Source organism: Magnolia sinica, chromosome 5, assembly GCF_029962835.1.
Source record: "Magnolia sinica isolate HGM2019 chromosome 5, MsV1, whole genome shotgun sequence".
Lineage (NCBI taxonomy): Eukaryota > Viridiplantae > Streptophyta > Magnoliopsida > Magnoliales > Magnoliaceae > Magnolia > Magnolia sinica.
This window is the reverse complement of record NC_080577.1, coordinates 28,286,765-28,312,640: the sequence shown is the minus strand read 5'-3', so window position 1 is coordinate 28,312,640 and position 25,876 is coordinate 28,286,765. Positions and strand designations below refer to the sequence as shown.

The following is a 25,876-nucleotide window of genomic DNA, read 5'->3' as shown; positions in this document are numbered from 1 at the left end:
TACTTAAGCTTTTGATGTTCTTCCGTTTTGGACTCAAGCACTAAAATAAGCTGAAAAAACGGATGAACGGCATGGATAAAACACATACATCAAGGTGGACCCCACAGTGCTTACTCAGCTCGCTCTTGCGTGGTGACTAGTGAGTTCAGACAACCCGCGTCGCGAAAGTTCCACCACGTTTCTACGCGTAACTTCACACGTTGAGCACGTGAGCGCAAGACCGAGGTCGACCGCACCGTCCAATGAAGACGGCCCCGGTTGTTTAACCGGCCAAATGCGAAGATCAAAACCGTTGATTCAAGAAAAACTGAAAACGGCCTATCATCTGGTGAGTCCCATGCCATGCACGGCTGAGATGTTTAACACGTGCGCCGCGTGTAAAGGTGCTGCCTGTGGGCCCTGGGAATCCTTGTAAGAGCAAAATACGGAGAATGGGAAAAAGAAAAATCTCGCCAGCTTTCCCTCATCATTCTCTCTTTTCTTCTTTTCCTCTCTCTCTTTCTCATTACATTCATTTCCGATAAAACCCCTGAAAATTTTCCGAAATTTGAGAGGCGAAATCGTCTCCTTTCGTCTTCAGATCTGCTGACAGAGAGATCGAAATTTCCACACCCTTTTCCCCTTGAAATTCGCCGCATTTGATTCTGTTTTGTCTTTCTTCACGGTAAAAAGTTCTCATTCTTTCTGCATTTTTCTTCTGGATCGAAGCATCTTGATTCAGAATCCGTTCCATCGCATTCTACGAATTTCTCTTTGTTTTCTGAGAATTAGGGATAGCGATACGGCGGTAGCCGGAGATTTGGTGTGTCGATTCGTTCGGTATTCTAGATTTAGGGTTTTCGATTTGAGGTTGACGGATGATTAGGAAATTGGTTGATTTAGGGTTTTAAATGAGAGCTGAAGGTGATTATTAGGGTTCTCAGTTTTTTTCCTTTAACATTTGGAGGTTTGGAGATTTTTTTTTTTTTTTGGGTAGACAATCGAAGAGTGGTTGGTATTTTTTCGATTGGAATCGAGATTTTTAGGTTTTGTGCGTTTCTCTTTGGAGATTTGGGATTTTTTTGGTTGATTATCGTAGAAGGTAGTGATTAGTGAGGTTTTTGATTGTTTAGTGCTGTGGGGTGAAATTTACATGGTTTGACGGGTCTTTTCTGGTATATTGGGAGGATTTGGGAGCATTTTTGGGTGGATAGTTGGAGAAAGGTCCGGTCTTTGCTTTAATTGGCGCTGAACTGAGAGATTTTTCTGGTATTTTCTACATTGGTGAGGGAAGTTTAGGGATTTATTGAGATAGGAATTGGAGATTTATTCGTGGATTAGGTTGGAATCAACTAAGAGAAGGATCTGGTGGCAATCCTTTGTGGATCCGATTGGATTCAGCTTCTTTTTAACTGGATTAGATCATGGAGCACGTCATTGGTGGAAAGTTTAATCTCGGAAGGAAGATTGGGAGCGGATCTTTTGGCGAGCTTTATCTAGGTACGCCGTATTACCAATGTTCACTGGTATTTCCTTTTTACTTATCTTTTTTGGACTGAGACCATGTATTTTCATGTACACTTATTCTCATGTCTCTGTGGCTTCGGCGTGATTCAGGCGTTAATATACAAAGTGGAGAGGAAGTGGCCATTAAGCTGGTATGATATTGTAGCCTTCATCTTCCATGGAAATTTACTTGTGTTATTGAATTGTTTTAATGATTACAAATTGGATTTGTGAAACCCTAGTGAACACAGCTTTCTTCAATTAAAACATCTATTTTTTATTGTGGATTCTACTATGCGGAAGATGTGTTTTCGGTGCAAAAGAAATTTGAAGGAAATCTGTTAAATTGCTTCTGTTGGTTGTTTGCTACTGTGTTTGAAGCTATGCATCGTTTATCATGGGTAAAACTTGTACCGGTTTTTCATTTGTTCTTTTTTGTCTATTTTAACATGTAGTTTGATAGCCATCTTTCAGGGGGAAAAATATGTAGTTTGATAGTGGTGAATTTTTGTAATAGCTGCGTGTCTGGTCTGTATTTTGCATACAACTCTCTTCATTGGACAAGACTCTATTACATTCCATCTTCAAAGCACTGATGCCTATTTTCTTTTTGTTGCCCCAAGTGACTAAACGCTTTGAATTCTCCATCATTTGATCCTCAACAATGTGTGTTTCGTCTTTGATCTTCCATTTGAGTGGATCACCTATCTCCACTTCTAGTGCAACTGGGTTCTTAGTTTCTTCCTTGAAGATAAATTGGTGCTATAATATTCGCCAACTGTCTCCTTTAATGAAGGGGCATTTTTACACCGGGCTCGAGTGGAGTGGCCTGTGGGATGCAGGGGCACACTCGGAGTGGGCGGTCCATGTGAAGTGGGTGCCTCGTATGAGGCGGGTGACTCATGTGAGGGGGAACCCATGTGAAGTGGGCCCCACAAGGGGGTTCAGCGGAGGTCCTAACCCACACGATGTGGGCCCTGGGCTATGAGATAAAGAGATTGATTCGCCATGCTTTATCAGTTTGAGCTTTTAGAGCAAGTGGTTAATTGTCTTGCATCAAAGTGGTATCAGAGCAGGAGGTCTCGTGTTCGAGACTCCTCACCGGGGTGATCAATGCAGGAGCATTTTCACACCGGGCTCGAGTGGGGTGGCCTGTGGGATGCAAGGGTACACTTGGGGTGGGCGGCCCATGTGAAGCAGGTGGCTCGTTTGAGGCGGAACCCATGTGAAGTAGGGCCCACGAGGGGGGTTCAGCGAAGGTCCTAACCCATGTGATACGGGCTCTAGGCTATGAGATAAATGGATTGATTCACCGTACTCTATTAGTTCAAGCTTTTAAAGCAAGTGGTTAATTGTTCTGCATCATCCTTACTCCACATCCTAGATAAGATCATAGGAGTTTCACTTGGGTTCTTAATATTGTATGAATTTTATATCACTCTAGTGTGTTTTGGAGAAACAATATCAAGGAAAGGGATATACAATTTTCTTTAAAGTTCCATCATACAAATAAAACATTATTGAATCCTTCATGCAGCTGCCACATCTTTACTGAACATTGAATGACCCCTTTTATGATGTAAAACAGAACTTTTAATTGGTACAAACCTGTGATTTTGTTTGGCTTGGTCTTGTTGGTTGTGTGGATTTTCTTTCTTTTTCCTTTTCTTTTTGTGGTTTCTACCAGAGTGCATTTCTAATTAAATTTTTTACCATCTTGAGTGTCCATCTTCAGCCAAAATACTCAATTTATTATGGTTTGCAGGAACCTGTGAAAACTAAGCATCCTCAGCTTCATTATGAATCTAAATTGTATATGCTTCTTCAAGGAGGGAGTAAGTCCTTTACTAGATACAGTATTACTATTTCCTAATTGAAGCTTAGTCTTGAATGTGATTTGTGATTTTTAAATGAAGCGGGAATTCCCCATCTGAAGTGGTTTGGAGTGGAGGGCCAGTACAATGTCATGGTTATTGACCTTCTTGGTCCCAGCCTGGAAGACTTGTTCAACTACTGCAATAGGAAGTTTACATTAAAAACTGTGCTTATGCTTGCAGATCAGTTAGTAAGTACACCCATCTTTCCCAAATTCTCTGATCTGTTTCCAATTGATAAGTGGAAATATCCTTGTTACAGAATAATGTATGTGTAGTGAGTTTGACTGCCATGGCAATGCTGCTTTTCATGGTCTTTGTGTAGATTAATCGGGTCGAGTATATGCACTCAAGGGGTTTTCTTCATCGCGATATAAAGCCCGACAACTTTCTTATGGGTTTAGGGCGTAAAGCTAATCAGGTACTTGTTTAGCACATGCTAATGATCATTTCCTTCTGTAGGTATATGCATGTGAATATCAGGGAATGGGGATTCTTATGCCATTCAGTGTTATTTATGAAAATTTTGCCTTTGTTAGATGAATTCTCATGCTCATCTTTGTATCTGCCACTTTTGTGGCCTTGAGGCTTGAGAGCAGTGGTATTGGTTTGATAATGCCTTATGCTAAAATGTTAAGGTGAGACAACTTGTGGAGATCACCAATGATGCAATCAAATTGCAATGAGAGTTCTGAATTGGATAGGAACCTTTAGCCGCTTACCCCAATTAGTTGGGATAAGGCTTAGATGATGATGGTGAAATAATGACCTAGTGCCTTCAATGAAATATGTTTACTTTTCCATTGTGTAAGCCTTCTGTTCTATTTTTCAATAATCCCATCCCAGAATTCTTCAACCGCATGACCTTTCAAAACTAGGATATCAAGAAGATTAATAGGAAAACCAGAGACCACACAACCAATTTCTGTTGCAATCAGAGACTCCAGATCCTCTTCAAGATTGACACCAGTGATGCTGCTTTTGCCTAGAACCTTTAAGTGAGAAACAACCTTAAAGATAGTTGAGGTATCTCTGAAGAGCATGTTTCCCTCAGCTGGCCATTACCAAACAAGAGGATATCACCTGCATATTGGACACGAGTAACCACCCCCCCCCCCCCCCCCGCCGTAGAATTGGTTCAACCAGTATACCCTTAACAAGACCAGCAGACAACTTCCTTTCAAGTAATCTGGATAAGGCTTCAATATACAATAGAGAAAAGCAGAGGAGAGAGCGGGTCACCCTGCTGGATCCTGCACTCACTCTTTAAGTCTAAAAGAAACCTTTGGTGATCCCATTTATGAGGATGGAAAACCAGTTAGAGATGCATGCTTTCATCCACTTTCACCACCTCAGACCGAACCCCACTATGTTCAACAAATAAAAGGAGTTGATGTTGGAACATTTGATCAGCCTTGCTTGTTTTGGACAATTCTGTAATTTTACTGTCAAACTGATATTTAGTTGCTGTAGATATTGCCCATGTGGTTCAGTATGTGTAACTTATTTAAGGCTGGGATTTTTTATTTTTTGTTTTTATAAGGTGTTAGTTTTGTAGTTTGAGACTTTGAGCAATGATATCCTGATTTGAAATTTCATATTCTAAGGATGATATATTTTCGATTGGATTTGTCCAAGGATGAGATATCAATTTTGTTCATTTGAGTGATTTCTTGATTTATAACGTGAGAGGAATTCCTGTATCCTTATAGTGTCAAATCATCTATTCCTGATGCATCTTTACTGCAGGTATATATCATCGATTATGGCCTTGCAAAAAAGTATAGGGATCTCCAAACTCATAAGCACATACCATACAGGTACATCGTTAGCTGCATTGTACATAAGAAATATGAGAGCAGTTTTTGCACTTTGTGACACATCTTTCTACTATTAAATTCCACTCAGGCATCTGTATTTGAGCTAGCTTTGCCGTTGTAGCCCAACATAATTCGCAAGGGGTAGATTAGTCAACATATCCTTTAGCCCAAGTGCATTTCGGCATATGAATCTGGATAAGAATAGGTGCAGCCATTTGCTGGATCTGCTTGGCTTTAAAAAATGGTATATGAATAAGAGGAAATATTGCCTATAAAAAGATGTGTGCATGTGGGGTCGATCCCCTACAAACGGCTGCAGGTTAACTTTGTCTGTGAGCTATTTTTTATGGCATTTTCCCTTGAAAGTGTGAACAAAAAATTTTCAGGGCATAAAAAGAGGGGTTGTACTGTGCTTCTGGTTGTAGATGATCACTTCATTATGAATCAACTTGTAAACTGTTGATCGTTAGAAAAAAAAAAAAAAAAAAAAACCAGACACAAGGACGGATCTCAGCTGCCATTGCTTTTGAGACATCTGATTTCTGGGCCATTGAGGAGTCCAATTGGTTCATGCACAGACAAATTTATGAATGGACCATTTATGATAAATTCACAAACCATTGTTCATGAATAAAAAATAAAAAACAAAAAACAGTGATGCTTCCCAGCAGCCATTGCTTTTGAGACTTCAGACATTTGAGTCTAATTGTTGCTTGAATGGACTATTCAGGAAATTTGTTTCTTATTCCTTTGTGTTGGAATGGACCATTCAGGAATGTAATAGTATTCCCTGTTTCCAGTAGTTATTACAACATCAAGTAATGAGACTTCAATAATCCGTGTTTGAACTTGATTATTGTCCTGTTATTTATATTCACCAATCAAAATATGTCTAGGCTACTAGGATCTTAATTTAGTCGGCTTGCCTATTCTCTTGTGGGTTCCCCCTGTTGCTCTCTCCCAAATTACATTCATTTTGGACCAGGAAATAGGATGTAGACTGCTTAAAGACTTTTCAAGTTCTTGGTTTGGGTTTTATGATCAAGTTCCTCCTTTGGCAGACAAGTGAAATCATGATTAGTCTCTAATTTTCTTCTATCACCCAAAGGATTATTTTAAGTTTCCCATCCGTGCATAGCTGTTTGCCTTCCTCCGGTAGCCTTCTTTGTTTTGTCATTTATTGATCATGCCTTTTGAATCAAGTTTTATTCTTCGGAATAAGTTGTCATTTTTTATAATGATATGTTTGTATCTTTGTTGAGTCAAAAGTGACACATTATTATTATTATTATTTGGAAGGGAATGACTTTTTATTGAACGAGCACCAAGATGGTGCAAAAGCTTATACCCCACTCAAAGAAATGAAAAATTACAATATGTTAGAGCATCTATACATGATATCCACCCCAATAAGCAGAACTTTGCCCTGCGAATTGCTTGAGGCACCGAGGAGCTGAAGTCCTTGAAGCATCTATCGTTCATTCTTCCCCCCCCCCCCAAAAAAAAAAAAGAAGGTCCAAAGGCCGAGATGAAAACAACACCATGTCCTCTTTTGCTTTCCAAGGCTCAACCCATGTTGGGATGAAAACAACACCTCCCTAGAACTTGGCAGCACCCATGACATGCCAAAGGATATGAAAGAACTGAACCGGATAATGAACAAACAAATGATCCATTGATTCCACATGTCCCATGCACAACATGTACATTAAGAATGATCATTGCTCTTTTTTGGAGATTGTCCACAGTCAACACCCGCTTCCTCCCTACTAGCCATGCAAAAACCCCCCACTTTTGGAGGAGCCCATAATTCCACTTCCGAGATGAAAACAACACCATGTCCTCTTTTGCTTTCCAAGGCTCAACCCATGTTGGGATGAAAACAACACCTCCCTAGAACTTGGCAGCACCCATGACATGCCAAAGGATATGAAAGAACTGAACCAGATAATGAACAAACAAATGATCCACTGATTCCACATGTCCCATGCACAACATGTACATTAAGAATGATCATTGCTCTTTTTTGGAGATTGTCCACAGTCAACACCCGCTTCCTCCCTACTAGCCATGCAAAAACCCCCCACTTTTGGAGGAGCCCATAATTCCACTTCCACAGCATGCACCGGATCCCCATCCTCCTATGAAGAGCCCAGCATCTTACAGAAAGAGTGAATGAAGAAGCTTCTAGACCTATCCTCAGATCACACCATTTGGTCCCTCTCACCCTCAGATAGAGCATAAGGGTGGATATTGTCTAGAAACTTGATAAGATATTGAATCTCCTTGTCAAATAAATTTCTTTGGTGCAGAGGCAGCCATGTAGATGAACTATCGCTAAGTAGCACCGCAAGAACAAAATGTCAATATTTGTCACCAAACAAGCCACTCTTAGAAACACAATCTGGAGGGGAGTTTCAGGGAGCTGCCTTTGTCAACCGTAAGCCATGAAAAATACCCATTTCCTACCCTTTTTCCAGCATTCTGGCCAAAACTTCAGCCACTACCACAAATAGGAAAAGGGTAGAGGGAAATCTCACTGCCAAATGCCTCTGGAGCTCCCGAATAATCCTTTGGGTGACCCATTGACTAGGACAAAAATCTAGCCGACTAAATGCACTTACTCATCCACCCTCCATTTCTCATTGCATCCCATGCAACCTAGCATCCAAGTGACACTCATTATCTTGTGAAAGAGGAGAATGATATTGAGAGAAAATCAGACAAAAAATGGACATTGTCAAGGAGGTCCCAAAATACAATGATGATCTCGCAATACCCTTCATAGAGAGTCTTGGCCTCACAGCAATCCCCCATCATTCCACACCCACACACAAAAACCCCCAAAAGACATGATAAAACAAATTCTTGTAATGGCTCATGTCCTGTATCACCTCCACCCTATTAGCTAGCCTCCACAAGAAGATGCCATGGAATCACTCATTAGATTGCATTAGAGTTAATGAGGAGATGAGGGACATGAGGAAATGTTCAGTGAGCAGTTTAGGGCAGAAAGGGTTTGCACACTGAGATATAAACAATTGGTGAGTTTGCATGTGGATTGGTGATTCAGAAACATTAAAAAAAAATTATTATTATTATTATTTTTGGCATTTACTTGTGCTAACTTTCACCAAGCATAGGTGTCTGTCACCAGCTCACTAGTCATAAAATAGTACCAACAAAGGAGTGAGGCAGGCATGTGTTGGTGTACAAAAAATGCATTTTCAGACCTCCAGTCCCTGTTGCAGCATTTTCAGACCTCCCAGTCCCTGTTGTTGCAGAAATAGACTTTCCACTCCCTGTTGCTGCAGAAATGGACATCCAGAGTGTAGTTGCGCGGAAACAGACGTCCAGATGACAGTTGTGCAAAAACATACGTCCAGAGTGTAGTTGCGTGGAAACAGACTTCACAGATGACAGTTGCGCGGAAATAGACTTCACAAGAGGTTTTGTTATGTGGACAGACCTATTGCGCGGATAGATCTGTTGCGTGGGTATGGAGGTTTTGTTGCGCAGAATGGGCTCGTGGCACATAGATCGAGGCTTCAGACGCGTGATAGCCTATAAATACCCCTTCCCCTTTTCATTTGGAAGATTAGAAGTTTCAGAGAGGTGCCAAGAGCAAGGAGAGAGAGAAAAGAAGTAGGTATTGGGAAGATGCCTTGCCTGTTGCGAGCGCAACAGGAGTGTGTTGCGCGCGCTTGTGCAACTGGGTACATTGTCCTTAGGCGCAACAAGTGTCCCCATAGCTCTATTCTTTGCAGTTTTGTGGATTCTTTCATGGTATATATTCATCGAATGTTGGCTTGAAGCAAGGATCTTGGACCCGCACAACCTCTCTGTCGCTCCGATGGATGCAAAACAAGTCGAAATGTTGCCGAAATTGCCATTGGACTACTTTTTCATGTCATTGTGTTGATTCATTATACTTTGTTTCAGAATCAAGGGAAACAAGAGGATGTAAACGAACTCAAAATTAATGAAATCTATGATGATGAATGTTATTATATTTTCTTCGTTATTATTGAATGATAATTCCTCTATCGAAATAAACTTCGTTTCTTGTCGAAACAGCATGTTCCATGCATTTCTTCAGTCATGCACATTGGATGATCTTTCATAATCAATCATGCGTGCCAACTCTTGTTGGGCATTTAATTATATTGGCAAGTCCCATGCTTTCGTCTACTAGATGCACCCATCAACCCGTTTTTGAAACCATCAAGGGCAGTCTTGAAACATATTGGAATAGGCATAGGGGATCCTAATCGGCTAGAGGATTTTCATCATCCTTATTGACATGTTAGGCCTGTAAGAGAAGTCTCAAACAATTTTCAAACTTTGAATAGGGCACATAGGGAGGGGGAATTCCCAAATTGCACCCTGCAAAAAAGGTAGCTTAAACAATCTTATTCATATAAATAACATTAGTCAGACAGCGGAGAACTAGAGGAAATTTATTCTTACTAAACCACATTAACTAATAAAATTCCCATATTCTAGGTTGAGGGCGTCATGGTTGATGATTAATAGCCTATTCATACTCAATTGTGCTAAAAGCAGTTTTTGTAATATCGATGCTATTGGCCGATACAAAACATCCCAGAAGTCTATGGACTTCCAGGTATTGCACAAAATATTGACAAATATCGCATTTTATCAGCGATATGTTGGTACAATACAAACGATATTTTAAAAAAATATCATCTGTTATATACTACTTGGTATTAGCGATACATTCGATGGTATCAATCGATACTTTCCCACTAACAAGCTCCTCGCATTTCTCCTCAAAAAAATTTCTAAAAATCTTTAAATATCCAATTTTCCCTTAAATCTTTTGCTTGTAATCCATTTTTTAGGTATTTCCGACCAACCCCCTTCCATTTTTTGGAGAGAATTTGATTTTGTACGGAAATCGAGATCAGACAGAGGGTGGGCCCGATTTTCAAAGGGTGAGAAATATTTTATTTTTTTTCTTGTAAATCACTTGGAATCACTAGAATTAAGATGGAAATCCATGATTTTGCATGTTTTGCATACTTAATGATGGATTTCAAACCTCTGATTTGGGGATTTAGGAAAATTTGGGGAAATATTTTTCCCATTTCCCCCTTTTAAATTGCAATTAGAGTATGAAAAAATCATATTGGACATGTTGGAGGTTGATCTACAGAATAGTCGAGGTTTTTGGATCTTTTTTAAACAAAATTATTTTTTAATAAAAAATTATCAAAAACTAATATTAAATATTTATATTTTTTCAAAAAATTCAGATTGATCTGCATTTATTTAGCCTTAATTTGCAAGTGTTTGTGGGTGTTGGCTAATCTTAATATTAGTTATATTCCGATTTGTGAATTTGGGAAAAATGTGGGAATATTGGGGAAAAATCCAAAAATTTCCTCATTTTGCTCATTTAAATTGCAATTTAGAATATGGAAAAAATCACGTTGGATATGTTAGAATCTCCAGATTGACAGAGGTTTTTGGATTTTTTGAAAAAACAATTAATTGAAAATGCCACATGTACATTTCTACTTTTTCTTTGGCTTTTGAATGATTGCTTGCATTTTCATACACATTTTTAGATTTATAAATGATATAAACTGATTTTAAATATAGTTGTATCACTTCATTCATACAACACAATTTAGGACCCTATACAAAGTAAGCTTATTATGTGCACTTATTTTTGTGATATTTGATTTCTAAGTGCGTAATGATGTCTTTTTTAACGTCCCCTGAAATTCCGTTGAAAAATTCAACCAAATTCCTTATGTTTCCTCAAAAAATGGTGATACATTACACAATATATCTGATATTTTTCCCATGCTATACCCAATATGTTTTCATATTCCAAGGGTGTGATACATCTGTTGATATCAATACTGAAAACATTGGCCAAAAGAAGTATAACAGTTCTACTTCTGTAGAAAACAGATAAATTTATAAACCATCTTGCCTTCAATTGCATGCACTTGAAAAGAGAAGGTTACACCATGTAAATGAAGTATTGGTTTCCGATTGCTTGGATTCTTGGATCCCATCTTGTTATCTGCTTGTTTCTTAAATTCCATATGATTTAATGCCCATACTTGTTGGACTGTGAATCGTTGATGCAAAACTTGCTGAAATTGCAAATTCAGAAAAAGATATCACACAGACATAACTTCATATGTAAGCAGTGTGGATCATGTAGTTAAGGGCACATATGGAAATTGACATTTTGATTTCATTTTGTCCTTCTGTGGATCATATATTAGGGTAATTCAACCTTCTGTGGAAATTGACATTTTCAGTTGCATTTTGCTTTCTGCTTCTTCTTCTTCTTCTTCTTTATATATATATATATATATATATAACACACTCACCCACGCACACACCCCACACAGGCACTTGAAACTGGGAATCCAGTGTTGAAATGCATAGCACCTACCACTGAGCCATGCATCGAGACCCTGCTTTCTGCTATTGTTTCCATGCTTTTGCTTCTTCCTTATTTTTCACAATGTGAATGCTCATCAAATTTACTTTCCTTACAGGGAAAACAAGAATCTCACAGGAACAGCTCGGTATGCGAGTGTAAATACCCACCTTGGAGTTGGTGAGTACAGCATTGTGTTGATTACTGAAATGCCTTATTGATGTTCTTGCCGCCACCAATTCAGACCTCCACATTTTAGTTACTCTGATCAGAGTTCCTCTCCTTGTTTGCATTGCAGAACAAAGCAGGAGAGATGATCTGGAGTCTCTTGGATATGTGCTTATGTATTTCTTAAGAGGAAGGTCAAATATATAGCTGAGCTGTCTTTAGTTGTCTTCACTATTTCCCCTCTTTTCCTTGTGATATGCTGTATTTCTCAGTTTGGGAGTTTCTTTCCATCCTTCTCTTTCTTAAGTTGCATTGTTACTGTGTATCAGCCTTCCCTGGCAGGGTTTGAAAGCTGGCACTAAAAAGCAGAAGTATGACAAAATCAGCGAAAAAAAGATGTTAACCCCTGTAGAGGTATTGTCATCGCAAACACAACAGTCTCCCTTTAACATTCTTCAGTAAAAAAGCATTTTAGAAACTTATATATTCATTATAAGGTCCCAACAAGAGTTGATGTCAGACAATGTGCTTCTAAGTCTGATGTCCTGATCACTTCCTCATTTTCACTCGTCAAGAGCTTCTTCTTTTCCTTTTTGGCATTTTAGTATGGTACAAGTGAGCAGACTAAGCCAATTATTCTACAGGTGCTATGCAAATCATACCCATCAGAGTTCATTTCATACTTCCACTACTGTCGATCCTTGCGGTTTGAGGACAAGCCAGATTACTCATATTTGAAGAGGCTTTTTCGTGACCTCTTTATTCGTGAAGGTACATTGCAAACTTACTACCTTTTAGGAATTGTTTGGATTGGGGGCGTATGGATTATTGGAGAGTCCCAACCTCCACTTGGGGTGCCATTTCTGTATTTGGGGCTGTTGGACTTTGAAATACCCCAAATTCAGATGCCTCAGGGAATCACCATGCCAAAAATAAAAAATAAACTAGGATTTTTTTCACTCCCAGTTTCCACCAGAAAGGATGAGCAATCTCAGGTGGGAAACACTAGGATCATCATCATCATCTAAGCTTTTTAATTGGGGTTCATCCAACCAAAGTGATTTATTTAGGGGGATGAACAGTTGAAGGTGGGAGTCGCATAATGATGGGTCTAAATCAATAGTATCACTGTTTGTAGTCTAGTCAATATGGATGAGCCATTTTCTCTGCCCATTGATTGCACGGCTGGGATCACACAATGAAAATGATTTTGAGTGGAATGGGCAATCGAAGTTGGGACCCACATGGTTTTGAATCTAGATCAATGACCAGAAATGGTAGTATGATCAATATGAACCGCCCATTTCCCAAGGAATTGATGGGATGGTTAGGATCATTGACCAAAGGGACCTTTTGAGAGGGATGGTAAATCAAGGGTGGGACCACACGATCGTCTAGATCAATGATTGGACCATTTTTAGTATGATCAATATGGACTATCCATTTCTTTAGACATGAGATTGGAATATTATTCTCATCTAACCAAAGTGACTTCTTGAGAAGGATGTGGGAACCACATGATGGATGGTCTAGATCAATGCTTGAATTATTTCTAGTATCGATCAATGTGGACATTCCATTTAGGCATTGAATGGACAGTTAGGATCATCCAACAAAATTGAATTTTGAAGAGGGATGGACAATAAAGGGTGGAACCCCACATGATGGATAGTCTAGAGCAATAAGAGGAACATATGCTATGTATTCAATATGGAACATCCATTTCATTAACCATTGAATGGATGGTAAGGATCAATAAAATTGATTTTTTAATGGTGATCAAGGGCAATGTTCGAAATATCGGTATCGCGCAATGTATCGCACCCTTGGTATACAGATACGTATTGGTTATCGCACAGGATATATCGTTTGTATCGCGTAATTTATCGCACTTTTTGGGAAACATGGGGAAACATTGGGAAAATGGTTGAATTTTTCAATGGAACTTCAAGGATTATTTAAAAAGACCTTAATACACACTTTTTAATAATAAAATCTCAAAAAAGAAGTGTACATAATAGGTTTCCTTTGCATAGAGTCCTAAGCTATGCACTATCCAATTGAACTAAAACAACTATATTCAAATATGATGCATAACATTTATAAATGTATCAAGACATGTATGAAAACACAGCCAATGCATTCAAAAGCAAAAGATATAGTAGAAATTATAAAACATACCTACCATTGATGTGAATGGCTATGGCCTAGACCCACAGAGTTACACGGTGGCTTGTAATCATTGTCTCCACCTTGACAGGGTTGGAAATAATATTGCTTCTTCACAAATCGACGGTACTGTGCACAGGTCATAGTAGAATAGTACCAAGTAAGATACTCCCTGACAGAACGTTGCTACTCATCCTCTCCAAATTGAACTAACACGCCCATTCGTGGGTACAGTGTAATAGTCATCATCTGTGGCTGATATGGATATGGAATTGGCATAGATGGAGCTACTTGGTATCCATACTGCCCTCCATATCCATACTATTGCTCGTATGTGGAAGTGAAGTCCTTACCGTAGTCGAAAAATGATGATCTATAACTATTGGAGTCGCTCCCCACATCCACTTGCTACTCTCATGTGTCTGTGATCCATACCCATGTTGTAGCCTGTAACTCAAGCTCCTTTCCCTCATCCGTGAACCAGAACTAGAGCCACTTCGCTTCACATGAACGCTTGTATCCATCATGCATTTTGCCAATAGCTCCTCAAAATCAGAAAGCTTTTGTGTTTGTTTTTTGTTTTGTAACATCTGGCGCTTATATGTCTTATTGTAGATAAGACGGGGCCGTAGTAGTTTTGGACGAGAACCATGGTCAGGGTACTATGTAGCATGATTGAAACCCCCCTCCCCAGTGAAAGGGCTAAGAGGCCTTTGAGATTGACTCACACCCTCGCCGCCGCCATCTCTGTCGCCATCATTGCTACTCTCAACTTCTTTCACGGGGCGAGGAGGAGATTGTCTGCGCGAGCACACGGACAGCTAACCGCTGTAAAACCTCGCAATCAGTCCCATACATGGCCCACCATTCACCTGCAAATTTTAAAGTTATTTCATTACTTTTAATTTTGTAAAATAATGTGGAAAGTAATTTTAAATGTAGCCACTCGCATGGCATCATGGTGGTCCTCGACATCTTTGAGGCATGACACCCGAACATTCTGGTCGCATCGTGAAATTTAGCAATCTGTTGATTGCATATAGTTGCCAAGGGTAAGTATGGAATCATTAAGTTACAAATATGGAGAATTTAGGTGCAGAATATATTTACCTTAGCACCGAATGTGCCTTTCCCTGAACAGTCAGTCAGGGAATAAGTGCTCGCACACTTCATGTACAACTCTCTTCAGGTCATTGTCAGCATAGAGATTCTTCTTGTTGTTGTAGTTAGAGCTGGGCATCGGACCGAGTCGGATCGGATTCGGTCCAACCCGACCCTAATCGAAGTCTGCATAGCTTGACCCGAACTCGAGCAGATCCGGTACCGGATTCGAGTCATCTAACTCGAACAGATCCGAATCCCTACTAGTCTGAACCAATCCGATTCCGACTCGGTCAGAAAAACTGAGTCGGATCGGATTGGGCGAGGTTTGATCATCCATTTTTTCAACGGTGTGGAAATCCTTATTCTCACTATTTCTTATGGTGTGATGATTATTAGATATACTTAAAATTTAGCGTCAACCCCTCAAATGATCTGAAAAAACTAATGGACGGTGTGGATAAACCAAAAAAAGATTTAAAACGGTCCCACGTAGTTTACCCAATGGGATAAAATATCTCACTGCGAAAGCTTCCTGAAGAAGCTTTACATGAAGGGAAGCAGATTGCGTAGTCAGTACGGTAAGCATATTGAGTAAACTCAGTGGGCCCTAGTGACATTCATGCATTGTATCCACTCCGTCCATCTCTTTTGAAACATAATTTTAGGGCATTATCCCAAAAATGGAGTATATCCAAACCTCAAATGGACCACACCACCGGAAACAGTGTGAATTCAACATCTACCGTTGAAAAATTCTTGGGGACAACATAGTGTTTAGATCAAGCTGATATATGTGTTTTCCCTTCATCCATGTCTTTGTGATCTTATGAACAGGTTGGATGACAAATAAACATCATTGAGGGCCTTAAAAAATTTTCAACGGTTGAAATCAATACTTCCACTTTTTCTAGTGGTATGGTCCACTTGAGCTTTGTATATGCATCAATTTTGGGTTGAACCCATAAAATGATTTGGCAAAACGAATGGACGGCATGGATGAACTACATGCATTCGCGATGGGCCCAACTGAGTTTACTCAGTACGATAAGAGCGTATGAGTAACTCAGTACGCAAGGCAACAAGTACTGCCTATGGTCTTATAGCTCACGCCAGCTATACAACTGCTTTAGGTACGTGTCGTGCGAAGACGAGCACTGACGGTCCTTGAGCTCTGTGTTGTACGAACGGTTCAAAGGAGATCAAAGTTACATGGCCCCATAGTGATGTATTTATTATATCTATATCGTTCATCTATTTTTAGAGATCATTTTAGAGCATTATCCAAAAAAATGAATCAGATCCAAAGATCATCTGGACCACACCATAAATAGCAGCAGAGATGATGATTTTCACCGTTAAACAATTTGTAGGCCCACCATAATGTTTATTTTCCATCCAATCTATTCATAAGGTCACAAAGACCTGAATGAAGTGGAAAAACAAATTTCATGTTGATCCAAAACTTCTATGAACCCAACAAGGGTTTCAATGGTAAACGTTCAATCCCCTGCGGCTTTCCGTAGTGGGGTCCACTTAATAGTTAATCTATCTTATTTTTGTCTTAAGCCTTAATAAGATATTGCCAAATGGATGGACGGTTTGGATATAACACATACCTCGTGATTAGACCCACAGAACTTGCTAACGTCCGCTTCCGTCTCTGGATCTGACCGTCACGCCTGTAAACAGCCGTATGCCAATCTTCTTCTTCTTCGATCAATCTCTGATGCGTCGGTCTTTCTCTTTCTCTTCCGTACACAGCTATCCACCGTATAGCAGTGTATATCTCTTTGACAGAGAAATCTCCGAAACTCAACTGCAGAAAGAAAGGTATTTGATCTACCGTAGGATATTTAACTAGTTTTTTTCTTGCCTTCATCTTCAACAGAAAGGGAGAGAGAGAGATAAACAGAGATAGAGAGAGAGAGAGAGAGAGAGAGAGAGAGAGAGAGAGAGATAGAGTTGGGGGCTCAAGTGTATATTGGGCGGGTTTTTTTTGGCACCAAATGAAAAGCCAAAGATATGGGGATATTTTGTAAAATAGAGGGCTATTTACATTCCGGGTCGGGTCGGGTCGGATCATTTCGGTCCGGGTTTTCGGATCGGTTCTGTCCGGATACACCACTATCCGAATCCGAACCGAAAAATGATCGGATCTGGATGGACAGACTCGATCAGGGCTGATCTAGGCCGTCGGTTCTGTTCGGAACGGTACCAAGTCGGGTCGGATCGGGTTCAACATGCCCACCTCTAGTTGTAGTGGTATTTTGGATTTAGGAAATACGTTGAAAACCAACATGATTCAAATATTTAGACATTAATAGCAAAGTATTGGAGCATATAGACGAAAAAAGTATGCAAGTATTTGCCAGCTTCATGTAGTGGGTTGGAAAGTGTCCTCTCTCAACAGTCGTCTATTATTGCATGCACCCACTTATATGCATTGGGGGCTTTAGCCTAGATAGCTTCTTTCATCAATTGTATGGAGGAATACAATGACCCCATCGATGGATTCGCTTCATTGTCGACCATCCTCAACACCACATAAATGGACTCCAGAATACTAAGTACACCGCGTAAGCGATCTTAGAACAAGTGGCGCAACACGAGCTCTTTGATTCTCCAGGTTACTCTATTCCCCTTCTTAGCCCAAACTGTGTAGTTATGTGAAATGAAAAACTCTCATAACCTCTGCTTGTGTTTGAGGAGGCTATTTTGGGCGATATAATGTGGCAAATCACATTACCCCAGTGCGCACTATATCCCCACCATACTTCTCGCGTATTGCGGCTAATAACATGTGTAATTATATATGAAGGTCGTGATGAGTTGTGCATCGGTAATAGTGGTCTTCACTGACGTCCTATTCCCAATTGCCTCTAGCATGAGATCAATACAATGCGTTGAGCAAGGGGTCCAATACATATTATATTATATAGACGAATGCGCTCCCATTGTCTTTAACAAATTGCACAATATTCGTCCTCCCACCATCACTGATGACATGGTATGTTAATTTATAAATGTAGTTTGCATCTTTAATCTTATCGCTCACATCTATGGACTTTAAGAAAACTACCCGTCCTCTACAACAAACTATAAAATTTATGACCGACATCCACGTCGATTCGGTCCAACCATCACACATGACAGTGCAGCCGTAAATCTCCCATGACTGCTTATGTGAATCCACATATTTCTTCATCTTGCCATGTTCTTCATCAAAATACATGGCCATTATCTCAAAGGGCGTGGGCAGCTGCACACCTTCACCCCCACGCTGCACTTCATTTATCATATTCTTGAAGTGTGGGCTCGCTGCTGCATTCGCTGGGATTTGATCATATATGAAAAACTTCACAATAAACTTCCCAACTTTTTTCCTTACATCCCCTCCACTAAACATGCCCTTTAATTTTTTTTGTATCCCTCCCCCTTCTTTCTACATCATCGGATCTGACGGTAAATCCGGCACCTGCATGCTACTACTCCTCCCCATACCCCTATATCTCCCTCCTGCCCCACTCCCCCTACCACGCTCATGAGGACACTCCTCAAATCTAGGCCTACTCTCCTGCTCCCCATCCCAATCATCCCGCATGGATTCATGAACTGTATGTCTAAAATCAGGATCATCATCGTCATCGATATCCACTACATCCTCCTCCACTATATACAAAGATATCCTCAACTCTCCCTAATCTCAATCTCCCATGTATGTCGTTCATCTCTTGTCTTCACACTTTTTTTTTTTTCCAATACAGCTCTCATCTTTTCGCACACATCTTGTAGGCACTTGGGACAATTCACAACATTGCGATAACCTCCCGCTAAATGCTCATTCAAGCGGGTTCCCCCCTCACTCCTCAAAGGAAGGCTACATAAATTACATATACTTCCGAATTGATTATCGGGAATGGGTCTTCCTCCCAACATATTTTATGTGTAAAAGAACATTATGTTAAAACTTGATCTATCTAAATCTCAGGTGGACCACACAGTAGGGATTTCCACCATTAGAAACTTCCTAGTGTCCACAACAGTTTTTGGATGGCGTGGAAAATCGATGGATGGCGTAAAATTACCGGGAAATAGACGGATGGCGTGGATAAAACACATACATTATGGTGGGGCCATAGAGCATTATCCATAGGCAGTAAGCTATTCAAGACAAAAATACATGCAATATATTATATGACACCAAAGTTGGATAGTCTCATGCAAGTAGCCATTTTCTTGGGAGTTATTTGATATTCTCATACATCATGGTGGGCCCAATAAATTTTTGAGATCAAGCTGATCTTTGTACATTACCCGCATTCAAGTATTTTTGGCCTTATCAATAGGTTGGATGGAAAATAAACATTATCGATCCACTTAAAGTGGGCCCACAAAAGTTTTTAATGGTGGGCATTCAATCACACCCCTTGGATAATACCTTAGTGAGTGTTACTCTAACATGTGGGGCCCACCTCGATGTACTTTTTCTATATCCACGCCATTTATATGTTTTCCCATCTCATTTTAGGGCATGATCCCAAACCTTAAGAAGATCCAAATCTCAGGTGGATTATACCACTAGAAACAATGATGAATTACCATTAAAAACTTTTTATGGGCGACAAAAGTTATGAATCAAGATGATCTTTGTATTTTCCCTTAATCCAGGCTGCAGAAGTTTTGGATCAAGATGATCTTTGTATTTTCCCTTAATCCAAACCTTCTGTGGTGTGGTCCACTTGAGCCTTAAAAAGGTCTCGTTTTTTGGATTGATGCCCTAAAATGATCTTCCAAAATGAATGGACGGATTGGATAAAACATATACATTAAGTGGACCCCCTAAAGCCCGTGACAGGACTGTTTGTCTCGAGCTAACGCGACACAACAGGAAGCGGATTGGCAGGTGTACCACACACCACCGATCTGGCTGATGTGTTGACGTCACCAAGTTTTGGGGGTCCCATCATGAGGTATGTGTTATATCCAAACCGTCCGTCCATTTGGCGAGCTTGTCATAAGGCTTGAGCCAAAAAATAAGACATCCAAAGATCAAGTGGACCACACTGTAAAAAGCAGTGGGGGATTGAACGTCTACCATTGAAACCCTTTTGGGGGTCGCAGAAGGTTTGGATTAATATGATATTTGTTTTTCTTCTTCATCCAGGTCTATGTGACCTTATGAATAGATTGGATGGAAAATAAACGTTATGGTGGGCCCTACGAATGTTTTAACGGTGAGAATCATTGTCCCCACTTCTATTTGTGGTGTGGTCCACTTGAGCTTTGGATATGACTCATTTTTGGGCTGCTACTCTAAAATGATCTTGGAAAATGGATGAACGGTGTGGATATAATAAATACATCATTTTGGGGCCCATGTTACTTTGATCTCCTTTGGACCATTCTTACAACTCAAAGCTCGAGTAGTGTCAGCGCTCATCTTTGCAAAATCGGATTGCGTACTGAGTTACTTAGTACGCTTTTATCGTACTAAGTAAGCTCTTTTGGTCCCATTGTGAATGCATGTGGTTTATCCATGCCGTCCATCTGTTTTCCTAGATTGTTTAAGGGGCTGAGCCCAAAATTAAAGCATATCAGAAGTTCAAGTGGACCATACTACAGGAAACAGTAAGACTAATGATTTCCACCGTTGAAACCTTCCTAAGGCCCACAGTGATGTTTATTTGTCATCTAACCTGTTCATCAGATCTTGCAAACATGGATGAAGGTACAACACAAATATTAGCTTGATCTAAAACTTCAGTGGCCCCCAATAATTTTTCAATGGTAAATGTTCAATTCATATTGTTTCCTATGGTGTGGTCCACTTTATATTTTTATATGCTTCATTCTTTGGCTCAAGAACTAAAATTATCTGTTCAAATGGATGCACTGAGTGGATAAAATACATGAATGACAATGGGCCCCACATAGTTTACTCAGTACAACTACTCAGTACGCAATCCGCTTCTTGTCTTCGCATGACACATACTCACACCAGCCAGGTTGGTGCTGTGTGGTACACCGTACACCAGCCAATCCGCTTCCCGCAACAGACGTCACCAACTTTTGTGGGCCCCACCATAATGTAGGTGTTGTATCCGCACCATCCATCATTTTGGAGATATCATTTTAGGGCATGAGCCAAAGAATGAGGCAAATCCAAAGCTCGAGTGGACCGCACCACAGAAAATAGTGGGGATTGAATGCCCACCATTAAAACTTATTGGGGATCACAAAAGTTTTCGATCAAGCTGATATTTATGTTGTCCCTTCGTTCATGTTTGTGTTAACTTATTAACAGGTTGGATCTTAAATAAATCTTATGATGGGCCCTGGGAAGGTTTCAACAGTGGGCATTAGTGTCTCCACTTATTCTGTGGTGGTGTCCACTCGAGTTTTGGAATTGCCTCATTCTTTGTCTCATGCCCTAAAATGATCTCCAAAATGATGGACGATGTGAATACAACACATACATCATGGTGGAGCCCACAAACTTGGTGACGTCACTTTAGTAGCGAATCCACTTCCCATTTTCGAAATAGAAAAGTGTTCCGGAAGGACCGGAACCCTAAAATCTCTCCAAGAATCCCAAATTCCCTCAATCAAACGCAAATATCTAGGGGTTTTTGCAGATTTCTTGCGGAAATCTCTCGGCCAATTTGAATCTAGCTTCTATTCGAAGAAAAAGAGTAAGGAAATCGGGATTGTGGAACTTACGGTGCACTGCTATGGATCAATCGAGTGACCCACCAATTTCTACTTCCGATCACGCAATCTCCTTTTATAGGTACCGAAATCTCCTCTTAATTGAAAGTTTTTCCCTATTTTTTCTTCTTTTTATTTTTGTATTTTTTTTAAAATTATTTTTTTTTGGTAATTATGCAAGCCCGGCATTATCTACCCTTTTATCGTTGAATGGTTGTTGGCTACAGCAGATCCGTGAGTCTGTAACAGAATCTACAGTAGATCCGTGAGTCTGGGATAAAATCCGTGGATAAAAGGGATAAATTTGCAGATAATATCTGTGATATTGCAAAAAATTGTGCGATATATTGCACGATACATAGATTTTTTTAAAATAATTTCTGAGGGGTTTCTGACGGATATTGTGTCGCTAGCCAGCGATAACAATAATATCAGCCGATAATGTCAATATTCCGAACACTGATCAAGGGTGGGACCACATGATGGATGGTAATGATTGAAGGGTTGTAGCATGATCGATATGGATCACTCATTTCCCTAACCATTGAATTGGCAGTTAGGATTATTTAATAGAAGTGATTTTTTATAGTAATGGGCAATCAAGGGTGGGGCCCACATGATGCATAGTCTAGATCAATTTTCTAACTGTTTATAGTATAATCAATATGGGCTGTTCATTTTTTCCTACTCATCAGATGGATGGTCTGGATCACCTAACCAAAGTTATTTTTTATAGTGATGGACAATCAATAGTGAGATGATGTGATAGGTGGTCTAGATCAATGGCCAGATTGTTTGTTTGTAGTATGTTCAATATGGCCTGTCCGTTTCCCTAGCTATTGAGGATCATCATACGGAAATGCTTTTACAATTACAATCCACGGATATTACAATACCTTGTTATTGAAGTATCTAAGTCATCCATATGCCTCAATCAAAACTGCCCCTTACCTTCTTTTAGTGTGTACGTTTGAAATAAGCCTGTGACTCAAGTGGCACTTCTATCTTAACTCCTAGGATATCTTCATTCCCTTTATTTGTTGAAATTGTTTGAAATTCACGTATTGAGATTTTGAGACGGGTGTGTGAGCTTACTCTAGAGCTTTAAAACTTTCTAGCTGCATTTGTCTCCTGAAAACTGCAGGTTATCAATTCGACTATGTATTTGACTGGACTATATTGAAGTACCCTCAGATTGGTGCCAATTCAAGAGCACGGGTAAGAATTTTAAGTTACCTCTACGGTGTGGACTTCATTACTGCATGTGTTTTAGTTATTTTAAAGTATGTAACTTGGACACAGATGTGTATGAAGTCCTGGACAAAAACATGGGTTTTAGACATGCTAAAATGCTCATCCATTTTTAATGTACTAAATTATGCATCATTAAATGAATATTTGTTCTGAAAAGCATAGCATATGGTAAAATATACCTAGATAAAATTTGAGATTCATCTTAGTCATGGCAGTTCCCATTCGACTTTGTCAATGGATTGTCCTTGTCCCTCTTCCCTCTCTCCCTTATCATCCTTGTCATGTCGTAGCTCATTTGACTTGTCAATGGAGATTCCTTGTTACAATGTTTGGGTACTTTCATCTTTGCAGAAACTTTATTCCTTTCATTAGTGTTTCATATTCTATTTCTTCTGTCACCTTTTCAGCAGCCTAGTGGAAAAACAGCCACAACTGCAGAAAGGCCAGAAAGGACCTCAGGTCTGTCCTCCTACTCAAAATTCCAGTTATGAGGCAGCCTCTTTTTCATTTACTATGAATTCTTCAGTGCTTAAACCCAACTTGTTTGTTTAGTGGGACAAGAGATTCGGGATAGATTCTCAGGTGCAGTTGAAGCATTTGCTAGACGAAATACTTCAGGTTCTGGTTTGCATGGCGATCACTACAAGCACAAGGGTTTGGAGGATCCAGCTGCATCATCCAAGGATGCGGTATGAAATTTCAATGACAAATATAGTACGCTTGTTCATTGAAGGCCTCTCTTTCTTCTGTCTTGAGCTTTTAAATTTTAATTATTTTTCTTAGTCAGGCATTTGAAGTTATGTTCCTATAGAGGAATGCTTGCAAACAATAAGTTTATTGGAAGGAAATGACAGAAAATAGTGACATTTCCTAGTGTTTATTATAACGAGGAGAATTAGTCTTCAAGTTGAAGTTATGTTCCTTCCACTTCTAACTTGGAGCTCAAACCCTCTATAGGAATGCTAAAGAACCACAATCTGGTTATTCCCACTTGTTAGACTGATAACTGCATTCAAATGCATGCTGCAAACATGATCTCATTTGTATTTCAGTCTCACAGAAGGATCGATTAAGCCTCATCACATTTCAGGATTCTGTATTTCCTTGTTGTATTTTTAGTTTGCTTTAGTAGGTAAGTTATTGTTAAAATCCATCATCATCATCATTTGATTGCTAAAAATCCATTCAGAAAATTTGTTATAGGTAAAAAACAAACGCTGGCAAGTCAGGTACTCGAAACATTTTGAAAGACACGTGTATATTATAGTCATCTTATAGTGCATGCTGTGGCTTCACTAGTATTTGTTGAATTGCTTGGTGATCTGTTATGCCTCAAGACAGGTCAATATTCGTCCACCATCTGGCCTCCACTACTTTCTGGCTTTGAAACCTTCGTAGTCTTTTTCTGTCATCAGTGCCATGCGGCATGGGCCTGTGTTCGTCATCCTAAGCTGGCCTTGTGCATTATGCAAGGGTTTCTGACAGAAAATGGAAGGTGACTTCCCATGTGGCATATCTTTTTCTTCAGATGTACCCTTAAACTGCAGCAACGTGCTTGCACCCTAACAGATGATGTTAAGTTTTAGACATCGGCGGGAATTTGGGTTGTAGAAATACCGGAGGTGTTTGTTTTGAACAAGCAGAATAGTCAATTTATTAAATATCTCTGATATTCTTTTAATTTAAGTGATTGGGTATTTGAGAAATCAGTAGTCTCCTATGAATAGATAGGTGATGTCTGTAAAATGGAGAAAGAAACTTTGGTATTCTTGTGCCAAAATGTGTTTTCCTTGTTACGCCTCCATCTTTACCTTGAAACTAATGTTGTTTTGGGACTATGCCATCGAAGAATTTTCACATGGCTTCTTACACTCCTTTGCAGGGTCCTGATTCTAATCGAGGCCATGGTTCTTCCTCTCGGAATGGCAGCGTGTCAAAGAGGGCTGTCGTCTCAAGCAGCCGGCCCAGCTCCTCTGGCGAGCCCGGTGACCAGCTTGGCCGCACAAGCCGATTTACAGCCATCGGTCGCCCATCTTCTGCACAAAGGGTCCAACCCGTAGTTGACTCCAGGTCCTCCCACACCCGCACTGGGGTCATGAGAAGCTCCCGTGATGACCCACTTCGGAGCTTTGAGTTCTTATCCATCGGCACAGAGAAGAGAAAGTGAAATGAGAAGGAAGAATACAGAGAGGGCAGTTGGTAAGAGATTGCTGCTCTCTAAAGGGAAACACATATCCCATCACTGCTTGTTTGAGCTTTTCCTTCTCAGCATTTGTTACTCCAGCACCCCCTTTTTTCCCTTAAAATCCAGATGGTGGTAATACATGTATATGCAATCATCCAATCTCTCTGCGACTCTTCATCACAGCTGAAGTTGGCATTAGTATCATCAATTCATGATATAGGAAGTGTCAGGTTTTAAGAACATTTCCAGTTGATCTCTCTTTCTGAGGCTTTGAGCACTGTTATATGGTGTGCTTTAGAGTGACACTCATTCAAGGAAGCAAAAAGGAAGAGTTCACTTGGAGGAGTTGTTGTTGATATATGAGAACCTTCTTGTTACTTCATCATCATCATCATCATCATCATCATCTTTTTTTTTATTCCTTGTATTAATAAATACCTGTTGGTTTTTGCTCGATCGACTGATTCTCTTCTGTGACTAACATGTTTCTTTTTCTATTGTTATGTTACTCGTAATGAGGGATGATCCCAGCACACGGGCCAACCTGTCCTGTCTTAGATGGTCCAGACAATTGATGATGGATGAAGTCACCTTTGAAAGCAATGAAAGGTTCTAATCAAACCGTTTGCAGCTTTGACTCTACTTTCACATGCAGCCCTTCTTTGTGAGTGGGTCTCCT

General features: G+C 39.9%; 1 protein-coding gene across 2 annotated transcripts; it reads left to right on the top strand.

Annotated features, from left to right (window-relative positions):
- The first annotated feature begins 433 nt into the window (after positions 1-433).
- Positions 434-25,653, top strand: LOC131245859 (casein kinase 1-like protein 10). Of its 2 annotated transcripts, none has more exons than XM_058245594.1 (14): positions 434-1,479; positions 1,597-1,637; positions 3,251-3,320; positions 3,402-3,550; positions 3,685-3,780; positions 5,109-5,179; positions 11,728-11,789; positions 11,908-11,971; positions 12,107-12,191; positions 12,422-12,548; positions 22,903-22,976; positions 23,423-23,471; positions 23,565-23,701; positions 24,895-25,653. In XM_058245594.1, the coding sequence occupies exons 1-14, from the start codon at positions 1,404-1,406 to the stop codon at positions 25,177-25,179; spliced, it is 1,386 nt and encodes a 461-aa protein (XP_058101577.1). In that variant the 5' UTR covers positions 434-1,403; the 3' UTR covers positions 25,180-25,653. The 2 variants fall into 2 exon arrangements, with proteins under 2 accessions (XP_058101577.1, XP_058101576.1); XM_058245593.1 differs by having other exon boundaries at positions 435-1,479; positions 23,420-23,471.
- Positions 25,654-25,876: the final 223 nt, after the last annotated feature.

Coding starts and splice junctions, on each gene's coding strand:
- LOC131245859 (XM_058245593.1), top strand. CDS start 1,404: ATGGAGCACGTCATTGGTGGAAAGTTTAATCTCGGAAGGAAGATTGGG. Junction 1,480..1,596: donor TTTTGGCGAGCTTTATCTAG/GTACGCCGTATT, acceptor GGCGTGATTCAG/GCGTTAATATACAAAGTGGA. Junction 3,781..5,108: donor TAGGGCGTAAAGCTAATCAG/GTACTTGTTTAG, acceptor TCTTTACTGCAG/GTATATATCATCGATTATGG.